Consider the following 22,941-nt stretch of genomic DNA (forward strand, 5'->3'; position numbering starts at 1 on the left):
CGGGGAGCGGGGAGGGCGTGCGGAGCCGGCCGCGGGCTCTGACCGCCTCTTCCCCCGCAGCGGTTCCGCTTCTGCGGGGACTTGGACTGCCCCGACTGGGTGCTGGCCGAGATCAGCACCCTGGCCAAAATAGTTAAGTGCCCGCGGCCCCCTGCCCGCGCCCCGCCGGCTGCGGGCCCGCCGCTCACCCTCCTTCTCCCCCGCAGTCCTCGGTGAAGCTGAAGCTGATCTGCGCCCAGGTGCTGCGGGACCTGCTGGGGGAGGCCATCGAGGTAAGTGTGGGGCTGCCGCAGTGGACGCCAAGTGTTTTAACGCTATAATGGCATAATCAGCAACGTTAATTAATCTCGCGTTCATCCCGCAAGCCTCAGCGTTAAGAATGCTACCGGCCTCTACTAGTAGAACTAATATGCGTAGTAAGTGTTATTAGTATTAATGTTTAGGTAAGAATTGTTAGTGTTAACACTGGTAGTGAGTGTGTTAGCTGGTGCTTACCCTGGTGCTCTGCTCTCCCACAGTATGACAAGATCCTGAAGCTGACCTCAGATGCAAAGTTAGGTGAGCACTGCTGTCCTTACCAGGATCCCCCGATGGAGCCATGCCCAGGCATGGGCAGCAATGCGTCTGGTGATGCCTTCCCGAGGTGACAGAGCTCGCCCTCCCTCCCGTCTGCAGAGTCAGGGGATGTGAAGGCGACCATTGCTGTCCTCGGCTTCATCCTCTCCAGTGCAGCCAAGCACAATGTAGACAGTGAGTCTCTGTCAAGCGAGCTGCAGCAGCTGGGATTGCCCAAAGGTAGGGGATACCCTCGGGGTGGCAGCATGAGCCAGCCTCGGTGGGATGTTGCTGACAGTTCCCACCCAGATGGAGGGCAGGCTGGCTGCTGTGCTGTCCTCCATCAGCTCCCTTCTGTGCCGTCGGTTCCTGGGCTGCCTTGGTGGGGTTTGGCAGCTGTGGGTCTGGTGTGAGCAGAGGGGCTCTTCTCTGTGTCCCCTGACGAGCAGAGCATGCCAGCGGGTTGTGCCGTTCCTATGAGGAGAAGCAGAGCCCCCTCCAGGACAGGCTCCGGGCCTGCAGCCTGCGATGTGAGTGCAGCGCTGGGGCTCCCTGGGGGTGTGGGGTCACCCCGGAGTGAGCGGGGTGCTGACACCATGCGCTGCCCGCCCTAGTGAGCCAGCTGGGCTCGGTGCGCTGGCGGGTGGATTACACCCTCAGCTCCAGCGAGCTGCAGGAGGTCAATGAGCCCGTGGTGCACCTCACCTTCAACGTGTGGGACAGAGAGAGCGAGAAGATGACGGCTGTCCCTGTGACGCTCTCGGCCAACAAGTTCTGGGTGCTGCTGGCAGGTGAGGCACCAGGAGGGGTGGCAGCGGGGACCTCCGTGTGGGATCCTGCAGGGGGAATTGCGGTGGGAGGCACGCTGGGAATGGGATGCTGGAAGGGATGCTGCAATACCAGCAGCATCTCGTACACCCCCCAGAGCATCTGGAGTATCCCCCACATCTCCCTATCTCGGCAGAGCTGAAGCAGGCCCAGGCCCTGATGAACACCCTTCTCTGAGGAGCCCGCAAAGGAGCCCGGCCACGGCGGGAGGCTGCGACACTGAGTTGGGGGTCCAGATTGGTGCTCCTGGCTGGGGAGGAGGACGTTTCCCTTCCCTCCAGGTTTCCGGGGGTCCTCGGGGCAGCTCCAATAAAGTCTGGGTGGCAAAGCTGAGCCGTGTCCCGCCGTGTCCCCGCGTTGCGCAGCCTCTCCCCGCGGCGGGGCCGCCCCGGCAGCGCGCCGACCTGCGGCATCAGCGCGCGGCCAATGGGAGCGCGCCTGGCCCGCGCCGCGGCCAATGGGAGCGCGCCTGGCCCGCGCCGCGGCCAATGGGGGCGGGCCGTGGCGAGGCGGCGCGGCGGGCCGGGCCGTGCCGGGCAGTGCCGCCATGCCCGAGTGCCCGGAGCTGCACCTGGCCGGGCGCTTCATCAACGGGGCGTGCGGAGCGCTGGTGTTCGCGGGCGGCGTGGAACGCTCGGCCGTGGGCCGCGGCCCCGAGGTGCCCTTCCGCAGCGAGGCCTACAGCGTCTCGGCCGTCGCGCGGGGCAAGGAGCTGCGGCTGACGCTGAGCGCGCTGGACCCCGCCGCCGGCCCCCCCCGCGCAGGACCTGGTGTTCCGCTTCGGCATGTCGGGGTCGTTCCGGCTGAGCCCCGCCGCCGAGCTGCCCCGCCATGCCCACCTGCGCTTCCTGACCCGGGAGAGCCCCCCGCGCGCCCTCTGCTTCGTGGACCCCCGGCGCTTCGGGTCCTGGCGCCTGGGCGACGCCTGGCAGCCCGAACGCGGGCCCTGCGTCGTCTCCGAGTACCAGGCCTTCAGGTGAGCGTCCCGAGGAATGCCCCCTGCTCGGTTTTGGCCGCTTTTCCTGCACAGACATGTCCGGGCGACTCTTCTTGATGGCCCGTGCTCGCTTGCAGGGAGAATGTGCTGAAGAACCTGGATGACAGGGCTTTCGACAAGCCCATCTGTGAGGTCCTCTTAAACCAGAAGTATTTCAATGGAATTGGGAATTACCTGCGTGCTGAGATCCTGTACAGGTAAGGTGGGTTGAGCACCCGCTGCCACGGAGGTTTAGGCTCTGAGGGTTTGCTGGAGCTTGACAGCTCCTTGGCTAAGCCGGCCGTGCCTCCTCCGCTGGCAGACACTGGAAGGGCAGAGCGAGGTTTCAGGCTGGTGTGTAACTCTCTCAGGTCGAAGATCCCTCCCTTTGAAAAAGCTCGGACCGTGCTGGAGGCCCTGAAGGAGCAGGAGCAGGAGAGGAGGAAGAAGGTGGGGAGTACCAGGTGCTGTCACAGGCTCAGAGAGCAGCAGGTTTTCAGACAGATGCCAGAAGCAGGGGTTGGGTTGGCCGTGGCCCTTAGTGATGATCTCTGCCAGCCTCCTCACCTAAGGAAATCTACAAGTGTTTTTGGGGTGGGTGAAGAGGAAGAGGTGAAGGAAACACCTTGCAAGCTTAAAATCTCCAAGGGGAAGGCTGCAGTAAAGCCCAAGGCTGATCTTGTGGCCTCAGGGGGGAAGAAGTGGCTATTTTAAGCCTGAAAACGAACTACACGACCTGCTGCTGGTGTTTTTGTGTGTTAGCCCTCTTTCACGGCTTTGTAGCTAAGTTGGAAGCCTACTGTGTGTGAGCTCAGAGCTGTCATGTGTGGAGAGCGTGGTAGCTCATCCTCTGGAGGGCAAGAGATGGGGAAGAGGATGGGAGGAGAGAAGCCGAGGAAGCAGAGGCAGCTGGCACATGACTTCTCTGCCCTTCTCCGTGCCCGCAGGATCCTTCCCTGACGCTGAGCAAGAAGGTGAAGCTGAGGCAGGAGAACCCAGACCTCCTGGAGCTGTGCCACGCCGTGCCCATGGAGGTCATCACGGCGGGTGAGGGGACGAGACAGGCAGTGGGGATTGGGCTGGCAGGGAGGCCGGGGCTTTGCGTTCTCAGCATCAGGGGGCTTGGGGGGCCACCCTGACACGGTGATCACGGCTTCGGCTCTGATTCTGTCCTTTGCCTGTCTCCCCTCCCAGAGAAGCAGCTCCTGGACCCTGAGCACCCGGATAATTACTCTGCCTTTAAGAACTGGCTGCAGTGTTACTTGGTGCCTGGCATGAGCTCCCTGCGTGACCGCAGTGGCAGGACCATATGGTTCCAGGTAGGAGCCTGGGGCTGCTGCCTGGAGCTGGGAGGCCCCCAAACCACTCCTCTAAGGGGACACTGGCCTGTTTTCTGCTTGCTGAGCCTCCCATTACACTGTGTGGCTGAGGGTCTCCCTCTCCATCAAGCTGCTGGGCATGGGAATGACGAGGACCTCCTTTGTGGTGGGCAGCCAGCTAATGGGTGGTGAGCAATCTGCAGCAGATGGAGGGAAGGGGTGTGCTTGGGTGGTCTGGCAGCCCTGTTCGTCCCTCCTGGGCCCTGTGTTTGGGGTCTTGCAGGTACAGGGGATGATGGCAGAGTCCCCAAGGCAAAGGGTGGGCAGAGCAAGCCCAACTCCCCTGCCTTCCCAGGGAAATGTGGCTGTTTCCCTATCACTGCAGTGGCTGCAGGACGGAGAAGGGGCAGGGATTCTGCTGCTGCTGCCTGCAGAATGACTGCACCCCAGTCAATGCTCTGTCCCTTCCTTACAGGGAGAGCCTGGCCCCATGGCTCCCAAAGGTGAGTTTCCTCTCCCCTTCCTGTGGGACCCACTCGTGCTCCAGGAGGGCTCCCAGGAAACCCTGTTCTTGCTGTGCAGCACAGGGGCACAGGCAGGGGCAAAGCCCTCCTCTCTGGGGTGCTGACAGGCCTGTGACAGTCGTTAGCACCAGGGGACAGAAGCCGTTTGTCCCCAAGGCTTCTTAGCAGCATCCAAACCTGCCTGGGTGCAGCTGGTTTTCATCCTGCAGTTCCTCACTCAGAACAGCATCCCTGCAAGGTCACTGCGCCATGGGCTGTCCCTTGGGGTGCAGGCTCTGCCTCATCCCCTCCTCACCCCACATCCTCTCGTGCAGGGCAGAGACCCCGCAAGACGCCCCGCAAGAAGAGCCCTCAGCTGGAGGCAGACCCCGAGGCACCGAGCCCCAAGGTGAGCAGCTTTGGGGCTGTCTCTGGCTGTCCTGCTGCCCGTGCCCTGCTCGGGCTGCTCACCAGTTCATGGTGATGATCCCACATGGAGTTTCCCACCTCGGTAAGTTCTGGCTCTGATGCCCACCCAGGCCACCCCGCGTGCCTCGAAGCAGCGTCGCAGGGCTGCAGCGAAATCCCCCAAGCTGGAGGAGAAGGAAGTGAAGGAAGAGCAGGAAGAGCAGGCTGACAGACCAAGGAAGGGACGTGCTCGGGGGAGGAGGACAGTGACTGCTGCTCCAGCCTCGCCTGAGGTGCCTCAGAGTGTCAGAAGAAGCCGCCGGACATCTGCTGGCAGGGGCAGAGGTGAGCCTGGCAGTGCCTGTGGCTTTGCTGCACACCTGGGGGCTCTGGGAGAGCTCCCTCGTGGCAAGGGGATGGAGGGGCAGGAGAGGAGCCCATGGGGCAGAGCCGGATACCCCCTTGCCCTCTGACTCCTCATTTCCCTCTTCCTTCGCCAGGTGCAGCCCCTGCCGTGTGACTGTCACCTGCTGCCACCTCCCGAGGGGCATTTTAGGGGCCAAGAGGAGCTCAGGCAGGGCCTGGCCACGCACCAGGGGTAGTGCTAGTAAAAATGGAGCTGCTCCCTACCCGTGCTCACACTTTGTTGCTGCTGTGGCATCCTGCCAGTGTGGGAGGGAGAAGCTGAGCCTGGTGACGGGGCTTTTCCTGCTGTCCACAAGCATTTCAGGGGAAAAAGGGCCAGGACCACGTGTTGTGCTGGACTCTGACTCTTCCCTCTCCCCTTGCTGGCTGCTGATCCAATCACTGTTTTTAGCTGACTAATAAAGTATTTTGTGTAGAAATCACCGTGCATGCCTTTTCGTGCAAAGGATAAATCCCTCTGTGCCCAGCCTCTTCTCCACAGGGGCTGGAGCAGACTTCACCTCATCCCCCCAAAATAAAGGTAAGTTCAGCCTCCCCAGTGCCAGGAGTGAGCTCCTGCTCAGGCACATACTAAAGGAGCAACTACAACAAATACCTGGAGGAGGTGGGTCAATGCAGTTACCTGGAAACAGGTTCAGAAAACAGGCTGGAGCTTGTTTTTATGTAATGCTCTTGATTTTTTTTAATTTTTGTTTTGTTTCCTCTTCCGCAAGGGCAGTGCAAGGGGCAGGCAGGGGGAGAAGGGAAGGACTGGAGTGTGTTTTTACACTCACTGCTGGACAAGATGAAGGCTGTGACACAGGGGTCACTGTGGAAGCTGCTGGTCCCCAAACCTCTGTGACAGGAGCAGAGCCCCTGCAGGGCCACCAGCCTGTCTGCACCTTTGTCCACACTTGAATGAGCCCAGAACTCACTCAAGACCACCTACCCTGGCTGAGCAGTGGGCAGCTGTCCTTCCCTAAGGAGCAGGGTTGTTCAAGCACTGCTCTCTGACACTTGGGTGCAGGGCATGGGGACAGTGCCCTTGCCTGAACTGCTGCCTTGCACGACTCTTGGGATGTGGAACAGCTCAGTCTGCGATTTGAGCTCGGTGCTGGTCCCGGGGGCTGCAGCACCAGCAAGGGGCGATGTCTGGTGTCAGTGGCTCCAGACCAGGAGGACGGAGAGCACGCGGAAGGGTGTGAAGGAAAGCCTCAGGCCCCGCTGCTCCAGAGGCAGGTGGCCCTGCGCAAGCGGACGCTCCAGGAGGTCGCAGCTGGGGGGCAAAGCACAAGGCTGAAGGACTGATCTCCATCCCCACCCACCCCCAGCCCTTCTGCACGGACTCACAGCATGGCCTCCTTAACGGGGAGGGAGGTGTGGAGCCAGGCGGTGACTGTGCTGCCATGGGCCTCGTAGAGCCGAACCACCACAGCCTCAGCTCTGTCCTCGGCCTTTGGGGGGGTTCAGAGAGATGAGACAGGCACAGCCTCTCCCACACAAGTCGCTGTTTTCAGCTGAGCCTGACCACCACTCGGTGTGGGTGAAAGAGCAAACTCTGCTCCACAGCAGCACCTCAGCCCCTCTGCCCTGCCCTCCTCCACCCCAGCACCTGCCTGCTTGACAGTCTCCAGCACGATGGCAGGCGAGCTGACAGAGAAGGAGCTCCAGGCTGGGCACTGGGCACAGCTGGCTGGCACCACGTGGAGGGGGAAATTCAAGCTGTAGGCTTGCTGAATCACACCGGCCTCCTGGAAGGAACCTGCAGCACAAGAACCTCTCTCTGGTCAGCCCCTGTACGCACACAGCCAGAGGCACGCTCACCCCAAGGCTCACTAGAGCAGCCCCCAGCCCGCGTGTCCCCACAGGGCCCAGCTCTGTCACTCACCCCGGTGAGGCATCACAGCGTAGCTGAACTGGTGGTGCCCAATGTCTGCCGTGGCATCAGGGGACTTGGGTGCTCTCAGCCTAAGGCAAGGTGAGGTTAGTGACACCAGTGCCTCGGCAGCACCCACTGTCACCCAGAGCACTGCGACAACACAGCTGCTCCCCTTGCTAGCTCGAGGCTGGGCCCTGAAGTGGAAGCACACACGCAACAGCAAACAGACCCTGGACAGTCCCAGAAGCTAAAATCTGGGGTGTCATCCTGTGAAAATTGCAGCTGACGGAGTCAAACTGGAATAGGCAGTTTCTTTTAGCTTTGTATGCACCCGTAACATTAACACTCCTGTTCCTTTCCTCTCCTTAAGCCTCCCTTCGTGGGTAGCACCAGAAAAGCTACCTGCTACAAATACAAATCTGATCTCTCCTGAATTATCTTCGAGCACAGTTCACAGGAATTAGTTCTAACTGACTAAGAAAATGTAAGTCATGCAAATTCTCAGAAAACAGCCACCCACCAGACTATTTCCTTGTTCTAACCAAGGTCATTTAGGAGCAGGTGTTGTGCTGACTTCCAAGAGACACTTCAGCAGGCAGAGTACCACAGCAGCCCCCCTCACCCATCCCTAACTCACAGGGAGAGGCTGAGGATGTTCCCGTGGGCCGATGCTCCGTATTTGCAGTCGTTCAGCAGAGCTACCCCAAAGCCATGCTCGGAGAGATCCAGCCACTTGTGAGCCCACACCTGCAGCAGGCACCAAGGGATGTGTTCAGCACACGGAGCCACTGCCTGGAGCAGGAGCAGAGCAGCTCCCTGCTCACCTCGAAGCGAGCCCAGTCCCAGGACGTGTTCCAGTGCGTTGGCCGCTGCAGGTGGCCGAACTGGATCTCGTAGGTAGCGTTTGTGCTCCGGACCTGCACAGGGAACTCCACCTTCAGGAACTTGTGAGCCTCTTTCCACTCCACCTAAACGTGGCAGCAGAAGGATGTCATCATGGGGGACCGACAGGCAGACACTGCACTTCTCGTGTCCCGGAGTGCAGCAGCCAGTGCACATCAGCTACACCAAAAACACACCAGAGTCTCAACACGGATGAACGGGTGGGTCCCACTTCCACCCTTGGTCCTCAGGACCCCCAGCCTTGGGCTGCTTGCTGCAGAGGAGGACAGGCAGCAGGGGACTCCAGGGAAGAAAACAGGGAGTGGGGATATAATTCAGGCACAAGGTTCAGCTCCCCAGCTCGCAGCTGCACAGGATGTTAGTGTCACACAGCAGCCACGGGCCAAACCTGGGTCAGGAAGCGGAGGTAGGGGCACATGGCATCCAGTATGATCTCCTGGGTTAAGGTGCTGCTTTTCCCGACCTGCAGGGAGAACCTCACACTTCCCCGCAGGCCCCCAGCCAGGGTGATTTCTAGAGGCTTCAGCAGCGTTGTCACTGGCTTCCTAGAGAAAGGAATGAAGGCAGAGAGAGTCTCAGCCTGGTAGATGCAAATCCCAACGCAGCCACCCACACAGCAGGCACTCACTTCTCCAGCGTGAATGCTCTCTTACAGCTAGGACTGACAGGGAGGCAAGAATCTCAGGGCAAAGCCAAAATCCAAGTGCTGCATGCACTGCTCCTCTACCTGGTTTCCAAGTGATAATCCATCACATCCCAGGCATCCCAGTAGAGGGGAACGTCATCAAAGAGTGCAAACTGGTTGGCATAGCAGCCGTCCGGGACTGACTCTCTGAAAGAAAGTGGAACAGGGGAACAGCAGCATCAGAAGGACTGGCAGTGGAGAAAGTGCACAGTGAGAAGTCCTGGGAGAGGTTTGAGGAGCTCAGGGCCAGGACTGAGTGACACAGACCTCCCCGAGTCCAGCAGCTGAAGCGAGGTCAGGCGGCCCATCGTGTCCAGGCAGGCAGCAATTACCCCATTCTCCATGGTAATGGAGCCATCCTCCTTGGGAAAAGGCCAGAAACAGATGTCACAGACCCCACCTGCGGGAGCCGAGTGCCTCCAATGCAAATTTATCATGTGGATTCCTGAGATTTCTCCTCCTTTCAACCCTAACCATGATTTCTTCTCAAACACCCTCTGACGTGGGGAACACAGAGCTGAGGAAATCTGCCTTGTGCTTACCTGTTTCCTCACTGCCACAGGCTGAGCAGGCACGAATGGCTCCTGCACTAGGGCATAGCCCATGCTGGGGACTGTCACCAGAGCTGGAAAGCAAAGAGGTTCTGTTCCAACACTCGCCCCAGACTGAACCCTACGTGACACGACTGCTGCCCTGCTGCTGTCATGTCAGATCTACCGCCTCCTCCCGTACCCTCCTCTTCTTCATGCACACTTCAGAGACTTCATTCCCTTTCAACTTGTCCAAAGAACAAATTGAACAGTCAATAAAACCCTCCCCAGGGGAGGGAAAGGCAGAGTATTTCCCTGTTAGCTATCTCTGCCCCTGTAAGAACCCTGCTACAAGAGTTACTCCCAGGTCAGACATACCCAAAGTCTCTGTTCCGTCTGGCCCAGGCCTGGAGATCACCTCGGTGCGTTCCCAGGACAAGGTGTTCAACACGAGGCTGCTGCGGGTGCTGCACGCCTCGGGCTGCAGCAGATCCCTGCACAGGGATTGCACAGCCTCCTCCTGCAGCTGAGCACCAGCCCTGCGGATCTCTGGGCAGAAAAAGGGCCTGAGTTGGCTCTGAGAGAGCTTCTGGCACTCCCCGTGCAATGTACACACGCTTTATCGCCTTCCAAGATACAACTGCTAATTATCATTAATTATTATTATCTATTAGTGATTAAAGTGTATAATTATCCCAAACTTTGTTATTACAAGATTACGATGAGCTGTGCCAGCTCAGCTGGAAAATTCTGGTTACCGAAGCTCCTGCAAGCCCCCCTGGGCAGGCAGAAACAAACCTTGGTGGGAGTCCATCCTGGCATGCCAGCAGCAAGCGGAAAAGCCGATGAACTGGGATGGCTCTCAGTGCCTTGGCTCCCCTGCTAATCTAACACTGTTTCAGACACGCCTGCTGAGCTGGCCCTGGCAGTCCAGGGCTGGAACCTCCCCAGCCCCACCAGGCAGGACCTGCTGCACAGGGGGGTGCCCTCCTAGCCCAACTCCCTGCTCACCTGAGTAGTACTGCAGGGCATCCTCCACCACCAGCTGGATGCAGCTGCCTGGCAGGACATCGTGGAACTGGTTGAGCAGCAATAACCTAAAATGGAGAGCAGAAACCAGGGAAGAAAGCGGCGGAGAGGCCTGGATTCGTGCTGGCTTAGCTCAAGCTCTTCTCTCAAACAAGAGCCCTGTTTGCAAGACAGACAAACTTAGTTACTGTTCCCCATTACCCAACACTTGAGAGAAAAGGATTTTTTCCACAGCACCCTTTAAATCCCTTTATGTTAGGGCTTGTCAGCTGTCATCTCAGTAAACCACAACCGCAGGCAGCAAGAGCGATTTGTTTTTACCCCTCAGGGCTATGAGATACGTTGTTGCACAAGCTCAAACAAGCCAAAACTGGGGAGGAAGAAGCTTCGGTAGGAAATGAAGCTTCCAGACAGCAGAGCAGTGAGGGTTTGGAGTTATCTTTCAGCAGGGGAATCAAGCAAAGCAGCGAATTCTTTCCAGGTAGATTCCTGAGCAGTTTATGGCAGGGGTTGTGAACACACAGCGCTGCAGCACTGAACTCTGCCCTGGTGCCACCAGTGCTCCTACCCTCCCTCACCTCCAGAGCCGCTGGAGCTGGCTGGCAGGATACTGGAATGCTGCGTCCTGAGCCACAGCCAGGCTGCTGAGCACTTCCACGTCGTGGAGAATCCGCTCACATTCCCGATTCCCCTTCTTTATCTGGTGCCAGTTCAGGCCAGAAGGAAGATGATCAGGAAATGGGTGGCTGGGAGTGGATCTCCCACGCCAGCAGCAGAATCCCAGCTCCGGCGCAGGAGGGCTGGCTGCTTGCAGATGCTGTGAGTTTGCACGGCCCCCTTGCCTGGGAGGGGACCCTCACCTGGGCCTGCGTGGTGTAGGTGCCGTTGTGCAGCTCGAGGAAGAGCTCTCCCACCCAGGTGCACAGCTGGGATGACTCCTTCTCCAAGACAGAAAAGAGTTGGTCAGGGGTGGACATCTGCACCCTGTGGGACAGACACACAGACAGTGATGAGCCAGGGAGAAGCCTGTGAATGGCTAATGTTGCATCCAGGCTGGAAAGGTGACAAGCCTCAAAAACTGCAACACAGCCATACAAAGTATTCCCCTCACCCTTCTCCCACCCCTCTCCTGTGAGCCAGTCCCTCTCCTACGGACATCACCCAGGCACAGCTGCTGTGCTGGCCACTCACCCCACAGCTCTCCTGAGAGGTCACAAGCAGTCCATGGCTGCCCTGTGGGCCTGTTCTTACAGCTCCTGATGATGCAGAGATTCCATCCCCCTGAAAATCCTTCCCAGCCTTCTGCTTGCCCATCTCCCTGCCCTTCTCCTTTTTTTTTGGCAGTGCCGAAGGCCAGGCCTGGCTCAACAAATGCCCCTGCCAGGAGAGAGGGTGGGAGCTCTCCTCTCACCTGGGCAGCCCATCTGTGTTACTCATTCTTTTCATCCTGTCCAGCATCTTCTGCGTGGGGCCCCCTCCTCCATCCCCAAAGCCAAAAAGGAACGCGCTGTGGTTCACACGGCCTTTGTCCTTGTTGTTCTTCACTGTTTTCAGCATCTGGAAGGATTTTTGGGCAGCTGCAGTCCCCTGGCACCCAGCCCCAGCTCCCACAGCTCCATACAAGAAAGCCAGGTCAGTCTTTAGGGTGCAAAGCCCAGTCATGCTGCTCTCCCCCAGCCCAAAGTGCCTAAATCAGGCATGGGCACATCTTGGTGTCAGGCACCCCAACAGCCCTTGTCCAACAATGCTGCCAGATATCCCGCTCCCTTCCCAGGCAGGGCCCTCTCCCAGGAGCCTCAAACCTGGCCTCAGGGGGCTGGCACTGCCCTTCCCTTGCAGGTCTGGCAACCTCACTCACCTCTGCCACTCGCCCATGCATCCCATAGGAATCGCCAGGGGGGAAATGGGTCAGGACCTGCGAACCGTCAATGCCTTCCCAGAAAAAGGTGTGATGCTGGAGGGGAGAGAAGGGAAAATGCTGTGCACAAGGGCATTTCAGAGCCTCTTCAGGGTTCAAACTGAGCCCTCACTTTCTCTCGAGGGAGGTGCAGGATGCCCTGACCTGGTGCAGGATGCCCTGACCAGGTGCAGGATCAGTTCAAGGAGAGGACAAGAACAGGGAATGCCACCAGGGCAGGGACTGGATGTGCTGTCTGTTGGACCCACACACAAGTCACAGCTTCCCATCTGGAAGCAGAGGGAATATCTAGGGCTGGATCTCTATTCACGTCCTTCCTCTCTCCTAAAGCCTGACAGGACATCACTGCCACAAAAACCTAGTGACTTCTGGAAGCAGAGTCTGCATTAGCTGAACTGAAGAACTGTGGAACCAACAGGTCCAGCCCTGCAGAAGACTCCAGCACCCACAGCCCATCCCCTGGGGAGAAGGCAGCACAGCTCACCGGGAAGGAGTTCACCAGGTTCCAGCTGAGCTTCTGCGTGAGGAAGCGCTGGATCCCAGAGCCACGCATCAGCTGGGGCAGCTGGGCTGAGTACCCAAATGTGTCCGGCAGCCAGAACTGGGAGCACAGGAGCAGAGGGAGAGGGACGCACGCATGTCAGCCCAGCCTCACAAAGAGCAAGGGGTGGAAGGAGATGGTGGGCGAGGAAGGTGTGATGGAAAAGAACAAGTACCTCCGAGCAGATCCGGCCAAACTGCTCCTGGAAGAACCTCTGTCCCTGGAGAAACTGCCGCACCATGGACTCCCCACTGGGCAGGTTCCCATCCTGGGGGAAGGCACGGGGAGTCCATGAGGAAAGCCAGGCACAGGGAAGGAGAGATCTTGGAAGACCCTCATTCCCTGGCAAATCGTGGGGAGAACCTCAACAGGGCCAGGCAGAGGGGAAAAGGAGGGACGCACCAGGGAGTCCAAAGCTCCTTTCTCAGGGAGTGATTTGGGAGGATTGTACTTCTGTACTTTGTCCAGCTGGCTGGACACTTCAGACAGCCGCTGTTTCTAGGCCTGGAGAGCATCACCAACCAGACAGGCTCAGCAAAGGCTCTGCTCTCCCCTGCAGCATCAGGCCTGGTCCCAGAGGGTGGCGCAGGGAAGGTGTGGCAAGCCAGGCTCGCCGCGCTACTCACCATTTCCACCCAGGTGCCTCCAACGGGAACGAACTGTCCCTTGGCCACGAAGTCCTGAACGCGTGCATAGAGCCCGGGGTAGCAGCTCCGCACCCACTCGAACTGCTGCGCCTGCCAGAGCACAGGGGTCAGCCCCAGCTCCCCCACGCCCTGCCCCTTCTCTCTGCAGCACTTCTGCTTCGCCGCGTGCTGGAATGCAAGCCTCTTTGAGCTCCTCAGAGAGAGAGATGAACGCAGGGCTTGAATTAAAGCCTTCAGAGAAATTAAGATGTATTAAGCCACACAGATATGAAGCAGAAGTGTAGGTTTAAGTTTTAAGTAAGCGCAAGTGTAAGTTACAGTTTTAAATAAGTAGAAGTATATTTTAAGTACCTTAAGAAACTGTGTTAGCTAGTAAAGGCTCTAAGGCCTAGTTTAAAGTTCAGTAACTTGGCTCCAGACATATCAAAAACATAGCAGAGATTTGATTGCTCTCCTCCAGCTCTCTTCCTTCTCTAGAACAGACAGAACTATGTGCATAAATAGAACTATTCACGTGAATAAACTTATACACGTAAGTTTTAAGTAAGAAAACAGTATATTTGGGTAAATAGATAATATTAGGTAAGAATTGACACTACTTTCATACTACTTTTGCATTAGAAAGAATGTTTTAGAATCGTGCTTTTAGCTGATTGGTTGTTTTGTGTATAAAAGTCCTCCTGTATTAAAAGGAACAAGAAGAAGAAGACGACAAGAAGAAGACAAGAAGAAAGAAGAAAGAAAAGAAGAAAGAAGGCTGTGGTGCCTGCTGCTGCTGCTGTTCCTGCATGAAGCCTGGGACTTCCCTACACCAGAGAGCAGCTGTTTCAGTGCAGCTCTTGCTTGGGACTCTATGCCAGAAGGATTTTAGCATGGATTTTAATACTTTAGCATGGACTTTTAACACCTTGAACTCTTTGCCTTCGAGACTGATGTATTCATGCAATAAACAACTTTACAGCAACTAACAACTGCTCTTGCCTCCTTGAAAACCCCAGACCCAAAACAGCCTTGACCCACTTACAACCCCCCATCTCCTTGTGCTGGAGAAGCAACATGCCACGAGCAGAGGAGAGGTGTCCAGAGGGAGATCACTCACCTGGGAGCAGGCAAAGGTGAGCTCTGGATTGTGCTCCATCAGATGGACCACGGTGACCCAGCTCCGGGCACACTTACGGATGGTCTCCTCATACGGCCACAGCCAGGCTGTGGGGACAGGCATGGCCCCACCATGGTTATTACCTACCCAGGCTCCTCACAGAGCTGGAACCTCTCTGAACCTCTCCTGGGATGGGAAATTGAGGGGTGAAGCCCAGCGGGTGGAAGACAGCCGATTGTATTTCATCCCTCATCCCCAGTCCCACCAGTGTTCCAAAGGGCACAGCTAGCCAGACCCACACTCCCACACTGCTCCGGTGACAAACCAGCAGTGTGGCAGCATTCCCTCCTCTCAAGGCATGGCATCCTGTGCCTGGAACCCAAGGGCAGCCTGTTCTCCCCTAGGGCAGCACACCCTGGCCTCCAGGTGAGAGGAGAGGGAGCACTGTGCTGCTCTCACCAGAGTCAATGTGGCAGTGTCCCATGGCGTGGATGGTGTGCTGGCTCTCGCCGTTCCTCTGGCTGAAGATGGCTGCAGCCAGGTCACGCGCAGCACGGAAGGTGGCGGGGTCCGTAACGTCACACACGTTGACCATCTGGTTGGCAGTGTACAGTGCCTGGAAACTCCGCTGGTTTTCCTCCCCGAGGAGCTGGGGTTGAGAGGGATAAAAGTATGACTCTGGCCACTGTATCAGCTCAGATGTCACCTGCCTCGAGGAGAACCTGCTACCTCCTTTCAACATCTATCTCAGGAAGTCATAACAGGTAGACACCATGTCTCTGCTTCACAAACACAGCCTTTTGCCTTTTCTCACATGCCTTCCAAATCCAGGTTCCACATATGCTCATTCCAGGGGACCAGTTAATAAACCTGCTTGGAGCAGAAAGTGGATGAAAAAACACCTGTGGCTTCTCTCAATTCAGGTTTCTCCTTCTCTAGAATATCCTGAGTTGGAAGGGACCCAAAAGGATCATCAAGCCCAGACACTGTCACTTGTGCTAAAGCAGAAGCAGCAAACATTTTCCCCTCCAAGGTCTCAGGTCACAGAACAGCAGGAGGAGGAGATGCAGTGAAGCTGAGGAAAAGGTGAAAAAAGGGGAGAGGAGCTCCCAGACCTGAGCCATGTCCAGCAGTATTTCCAGATCCACCAGCAGTTCATAGACATCTCTGTTGAAGACAACCAGCTCAGCCTTGCTCAGGGTAACCCTCCTGTCTGGGTCTGGAGGGGCGATCATGCTGCCCTTGCCAGCTCCAAAGAGCCCATTGCAGGCCAGCTCCACGTAGAGTGTCAGGCTGTGGGGACAAGAGGAGACCATCAGGGAGCAGGTCACAAGCACCAGGACACACAGAAGGACGTGTGTGTCCTTGGCTTCTCGGCTTCCAACAACATCAAGGTCCCCCAGCAGTGGGGGGCTCTGGCTGGCCTGACCACCCACCTGTGGGGCTCTGACTCTTTCAGGCTTCTTGTCAGGATGTAACTGGTCTTCTCACCTTCCTTGGTCAATCCCTGCACAGGAAGATGGCACATTCAGCAGATGTCAGCAGAGGTCCATGACAGCAGGCTGGATGGGCAGGATAAGATACCCCAAAGTCCAGCTGGACAGAGGGGCTGGTCCCACAGGCTGTGGGATAACTGTTGGCACAGGAACAGGAACAGAGCCCTGCACACACTACCACAGAAGATGTCAGGGGTGCCAAAGGTCACCAGTGTGTACATAGCAGGGCACCTGGCACAGCCCTGCTCCGTGTCTCCATACCTGGACAGGCTGGCCATCTCGCCACACCATGCCCTCCCCATCGCTCTCCCAGACGAAGTGCACTTCCCGCCCTGCCCATGCCGGGGGGATGCTCAGCTCCACCTTAAACCAGCACGTCTCCCACCTGGAAGAGAGTGAGCAGCAACCTCAGTCCACTGTGTGACCTTCTCCCGAGGGAAAGCACGCTTCCTCAGAGCCCTCCATGGAAAAAACAGAGTGGGGACAGCCCACGAGTTTGGCGGGATTCACACACCTGATTCAACCTGTGCCCTTCTGGAACCCCAGAGAAACCGCCAGCAGCATCTTGTCTGACCACTGCTGGGATAAGAATCTCCTCCCAAACTTGACAAGCAAACACATCCCCCCCAGAAGCATCGGAGACACAACCATGGTTGCAAGGAGCTCGCAGCAGAAACGAGCAAGAAACTTGTCCCTTCCCTCGGGAAACCTCCCTTAGGCCTTCTGAGCAGCCGCCTCCAAGCACTCAGCAGGGAAGAAGGTCATCAACGCGTGTCTTGTGAGGACCCACCCGCACAAATACCTCCGAGACACGAGCTCCAGCCCCAGCACGGGCACAGCACCACCGAAACCTGCTGCTACTCACGTGGGCCCGAAAGATTCTCCCACTCGAGCCGGCCCGAATTCCTGCACGACAGCCTCCTCGTACGGGATGCGCCGCGGAGTCTGGAAGCAAGAGAGCGATGCCGGTGGACAGCGGTCCCCAAAAAGCCTGTGGTCGCAGACGGCCGCATGAGCAAGATCAGTCCCGCACGGACTAGCCCGGGGTGGTATAGAGCTTTCACAGCACGGCTGAATCGCCCTGCCACCACCCATCACCCTCAATAATATTAACAGAGTAATAAAGTCATAAAGGCTGAGTAATAAAGGGCCCTGCTGGCCCCGGGTGGCCAGGGGAGGGCTGGGGGGCTGAGGGGCTGTGCCGTGGAGCCCCGGGGCAGCGCTCCACGGCCACTAAGGAGGGCGTGTGTGTCTATGTGTGTGTGTGCGTGTCTGTGTGTCTGTTTATCTGTGTGTCTGTCTGTGTGTGTCTGTGTGTGTGTGTGTGTCTTTCTGTGTGTGTGTGCGCGTGTCTGTGTGTCTGTGTGTGTCTGTGTGTCTGTTTATCTGTGTGTCTGTGTGTGTCTGTTTATCTGTGTGTCTGTGTGTGTGATTTGTCCCCTCCGCGCGAGGCCACTGAGCTCCCCGGGTCCCCGCACCCACGGCCGGCAGCGCCCCGGGGCAGCGTCCCCCCCCTGAGGGGACGCACCGGAGCTCATCCCGGCCGCCCCGGGGGTGTCCCGGAGAGTCCCCCTGCTGCCCACCTGCCCCGCAGGTTGCAGTCGGTGAAGTAGGTGTCGGAGAGGAACTTCTCCACTCGCTCCAGGGCCGTCCGCCGGTGCTTGATCGCGGCCATGGCAGCGCCCGAGCCCCCGCCCCGCCCGGCGCGGCGCAGGCGCGGCCGAGCCCCGGAGCCCGCCCGGAGCCCGCCCGGAGCCCGCCCGGAGCCCGCCCGGAGCCCGCCCGGAGCCCGCCCGGAGCCCGCCCGGAGCCCGCCCGGAGCCCGCCCGGAGCCCGCCCGGAGCCCGCCCGGAGCCCGCCCGGAGCCCGCCCGGAGCCCGCCCGGAGCCCGCCCGGAGCCCGCCCGGAGCCCGCCCGGAGCCCGCCCGGAGCCCGCCCGGAGCCCGCCCGGCCCTCTGCGGATCGGGGCGGCCCCGGGGATCGCCCTCCTTGCCTCCAGCTCTCCTGCTTCCCGCCTCCGCGGCGCATCCCGTACGAGGAGGCTGTCGTGCAGGAATTCGGGCCGGCTCGAGTGGGAGAATCTTTCGGGCCCACGTGAGTAGCAGCAGGTTTCGGTGGTGCTGTGCCCGTGGTGGGGCTGGAGCTCGTGTCTCGGAGGTATTTGTGCGGGTGAGTCCTCACAAGACACGCGTTGATGACCTTCGTCCCTGCTGAGTGCTTGGAGGCGGCTGCTCAGAAGGCCTAAGGGAGGTTTCCCGAGGGAAGGGACAAGTTTCTTGCTCGTTTCTGCTGCGAGCTCCTTGCGATCATGCTTGTGTCTCTGATGCTTCTGGGGGGGATGTGTTTGCCTGTCAAGTTTGGGAGAAGATTCTTATCCCACCCTGAGCACTCCCTGGGTGAGGAGAAGGCAGAACCCTCTCATCGCTGTCCCTCAGCCTAAGCAATCCTGCACCCTCTGCTCCATGTCCTGGTTTGCCTCCAAATCGCCCCAAAATGTCATTATCATCAGGAGGGAAGGAAGAATCTGTACACGATGCTCAGCCCTGATGTTTTAATGGAAATACTGCGCTACAGTCAAGTTTACAACATTGGTATAGAAATCACATGGGTTGTGGGCCGAGGATCATGTTACAGAGTACAAAAAGCAAGATCAAATAAAAAGAAAATTAGAAAAAAAGCAAACCTCTGCTATTGTACAGGCCGGGAGCAGAGCTGGGGTGTCAGATGGAGCACCAGAGGCAGAGGTCTCCCCACGGTGTGTCCCAGGGACCTGCACCAGCCCCCCTTGGCTCAACGACATGCAGGCACAGGACCCTCCTAGCATAGGACCCCCACCAAGCAGCAGCAGCAGCTGGTACTTCCAAGCTGGCCAAAAGTCTAAATCACCAAAGATTTTTCCCTTCCACATCACCTCGAGCATACGCCAGAATAAAAAAGGGGGGGAATAATAGGGGAGCGTGCATGACACCTTTGGAATGGAAGAGGACACATGAGAGCCCCTTCCTGCCTGGTTACAGCAAAGGAGGCGAAAGGAGACAGGTGATTTATTGCTAGCAAAGTGTGAAAATCCCCTGCTGGGCTCTTCTTTCTCTCCCTCTTCTCCACAGGAGGCTCCCATTCCAGACCTGCCTGCTGTGCAGTGGCTGCCAAGGACTCGTGGCCCCTCGGGGCTGTGACTCCCACCCCGGCTCCAGGTCCCCCTCCAGCCCTGCTCCCCGGCGTCTCTCTGTGGCAGGGCAGGAGCTGTGGTGGCAGGAGAGCCTGGAACTAGGTGATATTTAAGGTCCCTTCCAACCCAGGCTGTTGTATGGTTCTGTGAACCTGCTGTCTCTAGACACAGTGAGTCCCTGGAGGGGCTGAAGTCGTGGCAGAGCCCTGCTCGTGGCTCCCTATCCAGGGACGATGGAAGCCACTCCAGGTGGGCAGGACTGGCAGCATGGATTTTTGCTAGCAGAGCCACCTCCTGTTTAGGAGACACGGTGGAGTGGTGGCTGTCGTGGCTTACAAAGTCTGTGCTGATTCCTTTATGTTTAAATTCAGAATCTTCCCCCGCGTTTTAAATATCTGCCAGCGTTAAATTTCTCTACTTAAAAAAATATATATCCCATATGTGGAGTGCTGGAGTGAAATGCACAGAGACCCCCCAGTCCCTCCTCCTCCTCTTGCCCACATGCACACACACGCAGAGCAGCTCTGTCGAATACTGGCTTGGTATTTCCCATGATGTTTTCTCCAAGACAGAAAGGGAAAAATACATCAGCACAATCAGCCCCAGCTGAGTTGCTCAGCAACACTTCCCAAAAGCGAAGATCCTTGGAGCTGGAAGACAAGGTGGATAAAAATTACCCACCAGGAAAAAAGCCAAACATTAAAAAAAATTAAAATTATATACTCTATATTTATATTTCTTTCAGGCTGCTTATACCTCAGTTGTTTAACCCCCAAACACACAGGCTGCCTCTGCTGTTTCCTCTTCCCAGCCTTAGAAAAGGGGTTGGATTATACCTCCCTCTTCCCTCCTCCCCTCTCCCACCCCAAAACTTGCAACAGTGCCTCTCAGAGCAGGAACACGGCTGTGGGTGAGCGAGTGTCTTCCTCCAGTTAAGAACAAAGACATTATTTTTTTTATTTACAAAAAAAGGAGAAAAAAGTTTCCACACAAAAGCACTACAATGATAACTCCCTTTGGTAAAAAGTGTAATAAATGTCTCCATCGGTCTGTCTGTCGGTACTAATTCTCAAGCCACCTGGTACTATGGTACACAAGAAGCTAGTACAGTTATGCTAGCACATCAAGCATAATTCCTTTAATTAAAAAAAAAACAACAAAACAAAACAAAAAGAAAAAAAACCAAAAAAATTGACAATTTGTACATTTATTTACAAAAAAGGAGGGGAACATGTTAAAATCGTGTTGTTCTCTGCTGTGTGTGTGTACGTACATGTGTGTGAAAAGCTGGTGCATGGCACTAGGAGAGACTAGTAAACAAGCAGGTACAAAAAAAAAACCAAAAACAAAACAAAACAAAAACCAAACCAAAAACCCAAAATAAAAATAAAACAGTTCCACTGGCACTAGAAAGGACAGACCGATCTGCACAGGGTGAGTCCAGCCTGGGAGGGAGGGGAGGGAGCGAGAGGAATCCGGGGCGCGCTGCCCCGCGGCCCCACGCCGGAGCCCGCTGGGAGAGGAGAATCCGGCGGTGACGGGCACCTGGGGATTCCGGGGACACAGCCCGGCCGCCCGGTGCTGGAGAGCATCCTGTTCCCCTCCCTCGCCGCTCAGGGCCTCCGGGGAGTCAAAGCCTCAACGCTGCTGGTGTGTACGAGCTCGTGGTGTTTCTCTGGGATGGCTCAGTTCAGAGAAGGGTCCTTCCTGCCCACAAGGGCCGGCAGCCCACGGCCCCGGGCGGAGATCCACGTCCCCACGGGGAATGCCGCCGGGACGGGCTGCACCAGCCACGCACTAGTCAAGTGGCCATGTGACGGAGATACACAGTGAGGGGAGAAAGGCATCTCCCTCCTTCCCTGGATGCGCGCACACACACACATCTCCCGGGCTCGTCCTCGCCCCGGGGCGCTCCTAGGGTGTCTTGAATATCGTGCCGTATTTGACGCGGTACTTGTTGATGCTGACAAAGTGCAGGGTCTCTGTGTCACAGGTGGTGGTGCAGGGCACCAAGCCCTCCAAGCCTTCACCCATGAGCCACTTGTTTGTCTCGGCTGCCATTTCGCGGGGCACGTGCTCCTTGGTCCATTTGTCCACCCAGGCCTGGAACCGCTGGTGCAGCCGCTTGCTCACCCTTTCGTGGGACTGCAGAAACAGGGAGAGGTGTTAGGAAAAGGCAGCTTTGGTCCCCAAACTGCAGCATAACACCAAGCTTGGCTACTGGGTGACACGGGCAAGGGGATCAAACACACAGGGTTTGTAATGCAGGCGGCTGGACTAACGACAGAGGGTAAGCTCTGATGAAGATCCCCCCAGGGTCTCCTCTCCAAGCAAATATGTGGCAAAATGAGCTCAGAAATATAAAAAAGTTTATGCTTTTTGTTTAATACAGCAGTTCACAGGCTGGGGACATGGAACATATCCAGTGTGAGCATGAAAGCTGAATGCCCAGCCCAGAGTGAGTGCATTACTCGCCTCTGCTAGCACCCAGGACCAGGCAAGTCCTGCTCTCCCCAGCCCTTGGGGTCTGTCCCCAGCCCCCAGAGAGGGGCACAGTCCCAGGAAAGAGCAAGGTCAGTGTGCGTTACACGTGCTGGGGACACAATTGCGACAGAAATTTAAGTTCCAGGTCAGGTCTAACAGGCTCAAGAAGCTCTGACTTAACAGAAACATCAGGAGAGGAAGAACTGTGCACTTTTTTGGGTAAGAGCATCTGCCTAAGGAATGTAAAACGCAGGACAGATGGTATAAAGCCATGGCTACAGTCATAATTGAAAACAGCCAATATAATTAAACCTCCAGATTAAAACTTACAGATTTTATTATTTGTTTGTTTTTCTCCCAGAGACTGAACTGCTTTGGGGTGTTAAATGCTAAATCCAATAGATTTGTTTCCAAAATCCAATGTAGCTTCTACAGCTCCCTCAGTGTATTCCAGCAACCAAGGGCTAAGCTGCACACTACATATTCAACACTTCAAGAATTTAAGCTCAGATTCTCTGTGAAGAGCACTGGCACACAGTATCCTGCTTATAAGCTTACATTTCCTTGAGGTTGGAGCCAGTTGAATGAGATAGACAGAATTCAATCAAAATCCTAGTATCAGCATTTCAAAGAGTCACTACACTGCAATAAAATGCTCTCATCTGATGCGGATGCAAAGTTTAAGACAAATTACTTTACAACTAATGAACTGAATCCACTATCTATATCTCATCAGCAAGAAACATGGTAAACAGTTGTTTTATAAATCTAAATACATGATAGAAGTGGATGGAAATATTCCCATAAGATGAGAAAAGGAGAGTGTCAAAGCATCCAGATGACCAGATCAGTTTCCTCCAGTGCAATCCTCCTAAATTTCACCCATCTGGAGTCACAAGCTCTTTTCATCTTGGATAAACCCAAACCTCTACAGCTTCCCCAACAGCTGGAAGGGCAATGCCTCCTTCCTTTCCCCGAGTCCCAGGACACACCAGCAGCCCACCCCGTTCTCTGGCTGGCTCCTACCTGCTGAGCTCGCAGCAGCGCGGTCCTCCTGTACATGTAATCCTCAGATTTGATCACGTACACCATCTTATAGGAGTTCAGCTTGAATTTACACTCCACCTTGTCCAGGCTCTCTATGTTCTCCATGGACTTCTTGCTGTTTCCCTCCTTCCCTTCCTTCTCCTGCTGTTCCCGACCACGCTGACACTTGCGGATCCTCCTCAGGTTCCTGCAAACCAGAGAACCCCTCTCGGGATTAGCAGCCACGCCCTGGCTCTGCACAGCTGGGCCTAAGCTCAGCTCAGGCAGTGATCTCAAGGCCAGGTTGGACAGGGTCTACGGGAGGTGTCTCTGCACACGGCAGGGGGATGAATGAGACGAGCTCTAAGGGCCTTTCCCAGCACAGCCTGGCCACTCACCTGGGCAGGAAGACGGGTTTCTGGGCCAGGTGCTCGCGGAGCTCGGGGGAGGTAGAATCAGAGTTGACGTAGCGCTCCACGTAGTCGGACCAGCGCTGGAAGCAAGCACAGAGCACGCATCAGCCACTGCCCTCCCACCAAAC

General features: G+C 56.7%; 4 protein-coding genes and 1 long non-coding RNA gene across 7 annotated transcripts in view; 3 read left to right on the forward strand and 2 right to left on the reverse strand.

Annotated features, from left to right (window-relative positions):
- Positions 1-51: 51 nt before the first annotated feature.
- Positions 52-1,716, forward strand: COMMD4 (COMM domain containing 4; the record flags this gene model as incomplete). Its single annotated transcript, XM_038147235.1, has 7 exons — positions 52-132; positions 207-272; positions 519-558; positions 676-795; positions 1,005-1,085; positions 1,170-1,346; positions 1,520-1,716. Coding segments are annotated over 7 exons (606 nt in total), but the record flags the coding sequence as incomplete, so codon positions are not given.
- An 89-nt stretch (positions 1,717-1,805) lies between these two features.
- NEIL1 (nei like DNA glycosylase 1) lies at positions 1,806-5,437 on the forward strand. The gene is given in 10 exon segments (XM_038146961.1): positions 1,806-2,134; positions 2,136-2,359; positions 2,458-2,577; positions 2,731-2,809; positions 3,307-3,406; positions 3,554-3,678; positions 4,154-4,181; positions 4,517-4,590; positions 4,721-4,934; positions 5,090-5,437. Coding segments are annotated over 10 exon segments (1,278 nt in total). The 5' UTR covers positions 1,806-1,840; the 3' UTR covers positions 5,110-5,437.
- Positions 5,438-5,584: 147 nt separating this feature from the next.
- On the reverse strand, positions 5,585-17,416 carry MAN2C1 (mannosidase alpha class 2C member 1). The gene is made up of 26 exons (XM_038146960.1): positions 17,305-17,416; positions 16,587-16,712; positions 15,983-16,106; positions 15,662-15,732; positions 15,341-15,518; positions 14,685-14,874; positions 14,226-14,332; positions 13,106-13,216; positions 12,655-12,747; positions 12,423-12,539; positions 11,879-11,974; positions 11,432-11,577; positions 10,881-11,004; positions 10,599-10,720; positions 10,003-10,088; positions 9,370-9,540; positions 9,004-9,086; positions 8,729-8,823; positions 8,504-8,608; positions 8,165-8,321; positions 7,698-7,841; positions 7,511-7,620; positions 6,883-6,962; positions 6,611-6,756; positions 6,345-6,448; positions 5,585-6,270 (listed from the first exon to the last, which is right to left on the reverse strand). The coding sequence occupies exons 1-26, from the start codon at positions 17,394-17,396 to the stop codon at positions 6,153-6,155; spliced, it is 3,096 nt and encodes a 1,031-aa protein (XP_038002888.1). The 5' UTR covers positions 17,397-17,416; the 3' UTR covers positions 5,585-6,152.
- Positions 17,417-17,644: 228 nt separating this feature from the next.
- On the forward strand, positions 17,645-20,062 carry LOC119705022. The gene is made up of 2 exons (XR_005258113.1): positions 17,645-17,815; positions 18,829-20,062. It is a non-coding gene; the product is annotated as an uncharacterized LOC119705022 (long non-coding RNA).
- The window catches only part of SIN3A (SIN3 transcription regulator family member A), a 33,744-nt gene continuing 30,625 nt past the window's right edge, over positions 19,823-22,941 (reverse strand). For all 3 annotated transcript variants that reach the window (XM_038146938.1, XM_038146935.1, XM_038146934.1), the window contains 3 exons: positions 22,799-22,893; positions 22,401-22,608; positions 19,823-21,035 (listed from right to left, as the gene is read on the reverse strand). In XM_038146938.1, coding sequence (XP_038002866.1) covers positions 20,805-21,035; positions 22,401-22,608; positions 22,799-22,893 — 534 coding nt within the window. In that variant the 3' untranslated portion in view covers positions 19,823-20,804. The remainder of the gene's footprint in view (positions 21,036-22,400; positions 22,609-22,798; positions 22,894-22,941) is intronic.

The sequence above is a fragment of the Motacilla alba genome, chromosome 10 (assembly GCF_015832195.1).
Source record: "Motacilla alba alba isolate MOTALB_02 chromosome 10, Motacilla_alba_V1.0_pri, whole genome shotgun sequence".
Classification (NCBI taxonomy): domain Eukaryota; kingdom Metazoa; phylum Chordata; class Aves; order Passeriformes; family Motacillidae; genus Motacilla; species Motacilla alba.

Excerpts from the sequence above, each read along its gene's own strand:
- MAN2C1 (XM_038146960.1), bottom strand. The coding sequence starts at position 17,396 with ATGGCCGCGATCAAGCACCGGCGGACGGCCCTGGAGCGAGTGGAGAAG. Across the intron at positions 14,875-15,340 it reads TACTGCTGGACATGGCTCAG|CTCCTCGGGGAGGAAAACCA; the intron begins GTCTGGGAGCTC and ends TCTCAACCCCAG. Across the intron at positions 12,540-12,654 it reads TTGGCCGGATCTGCTCGGAG|TTCTGGCTGCCGGACACATT; the intron begins GTACTTGTTCTT and ends CTGTGCTCCCAG.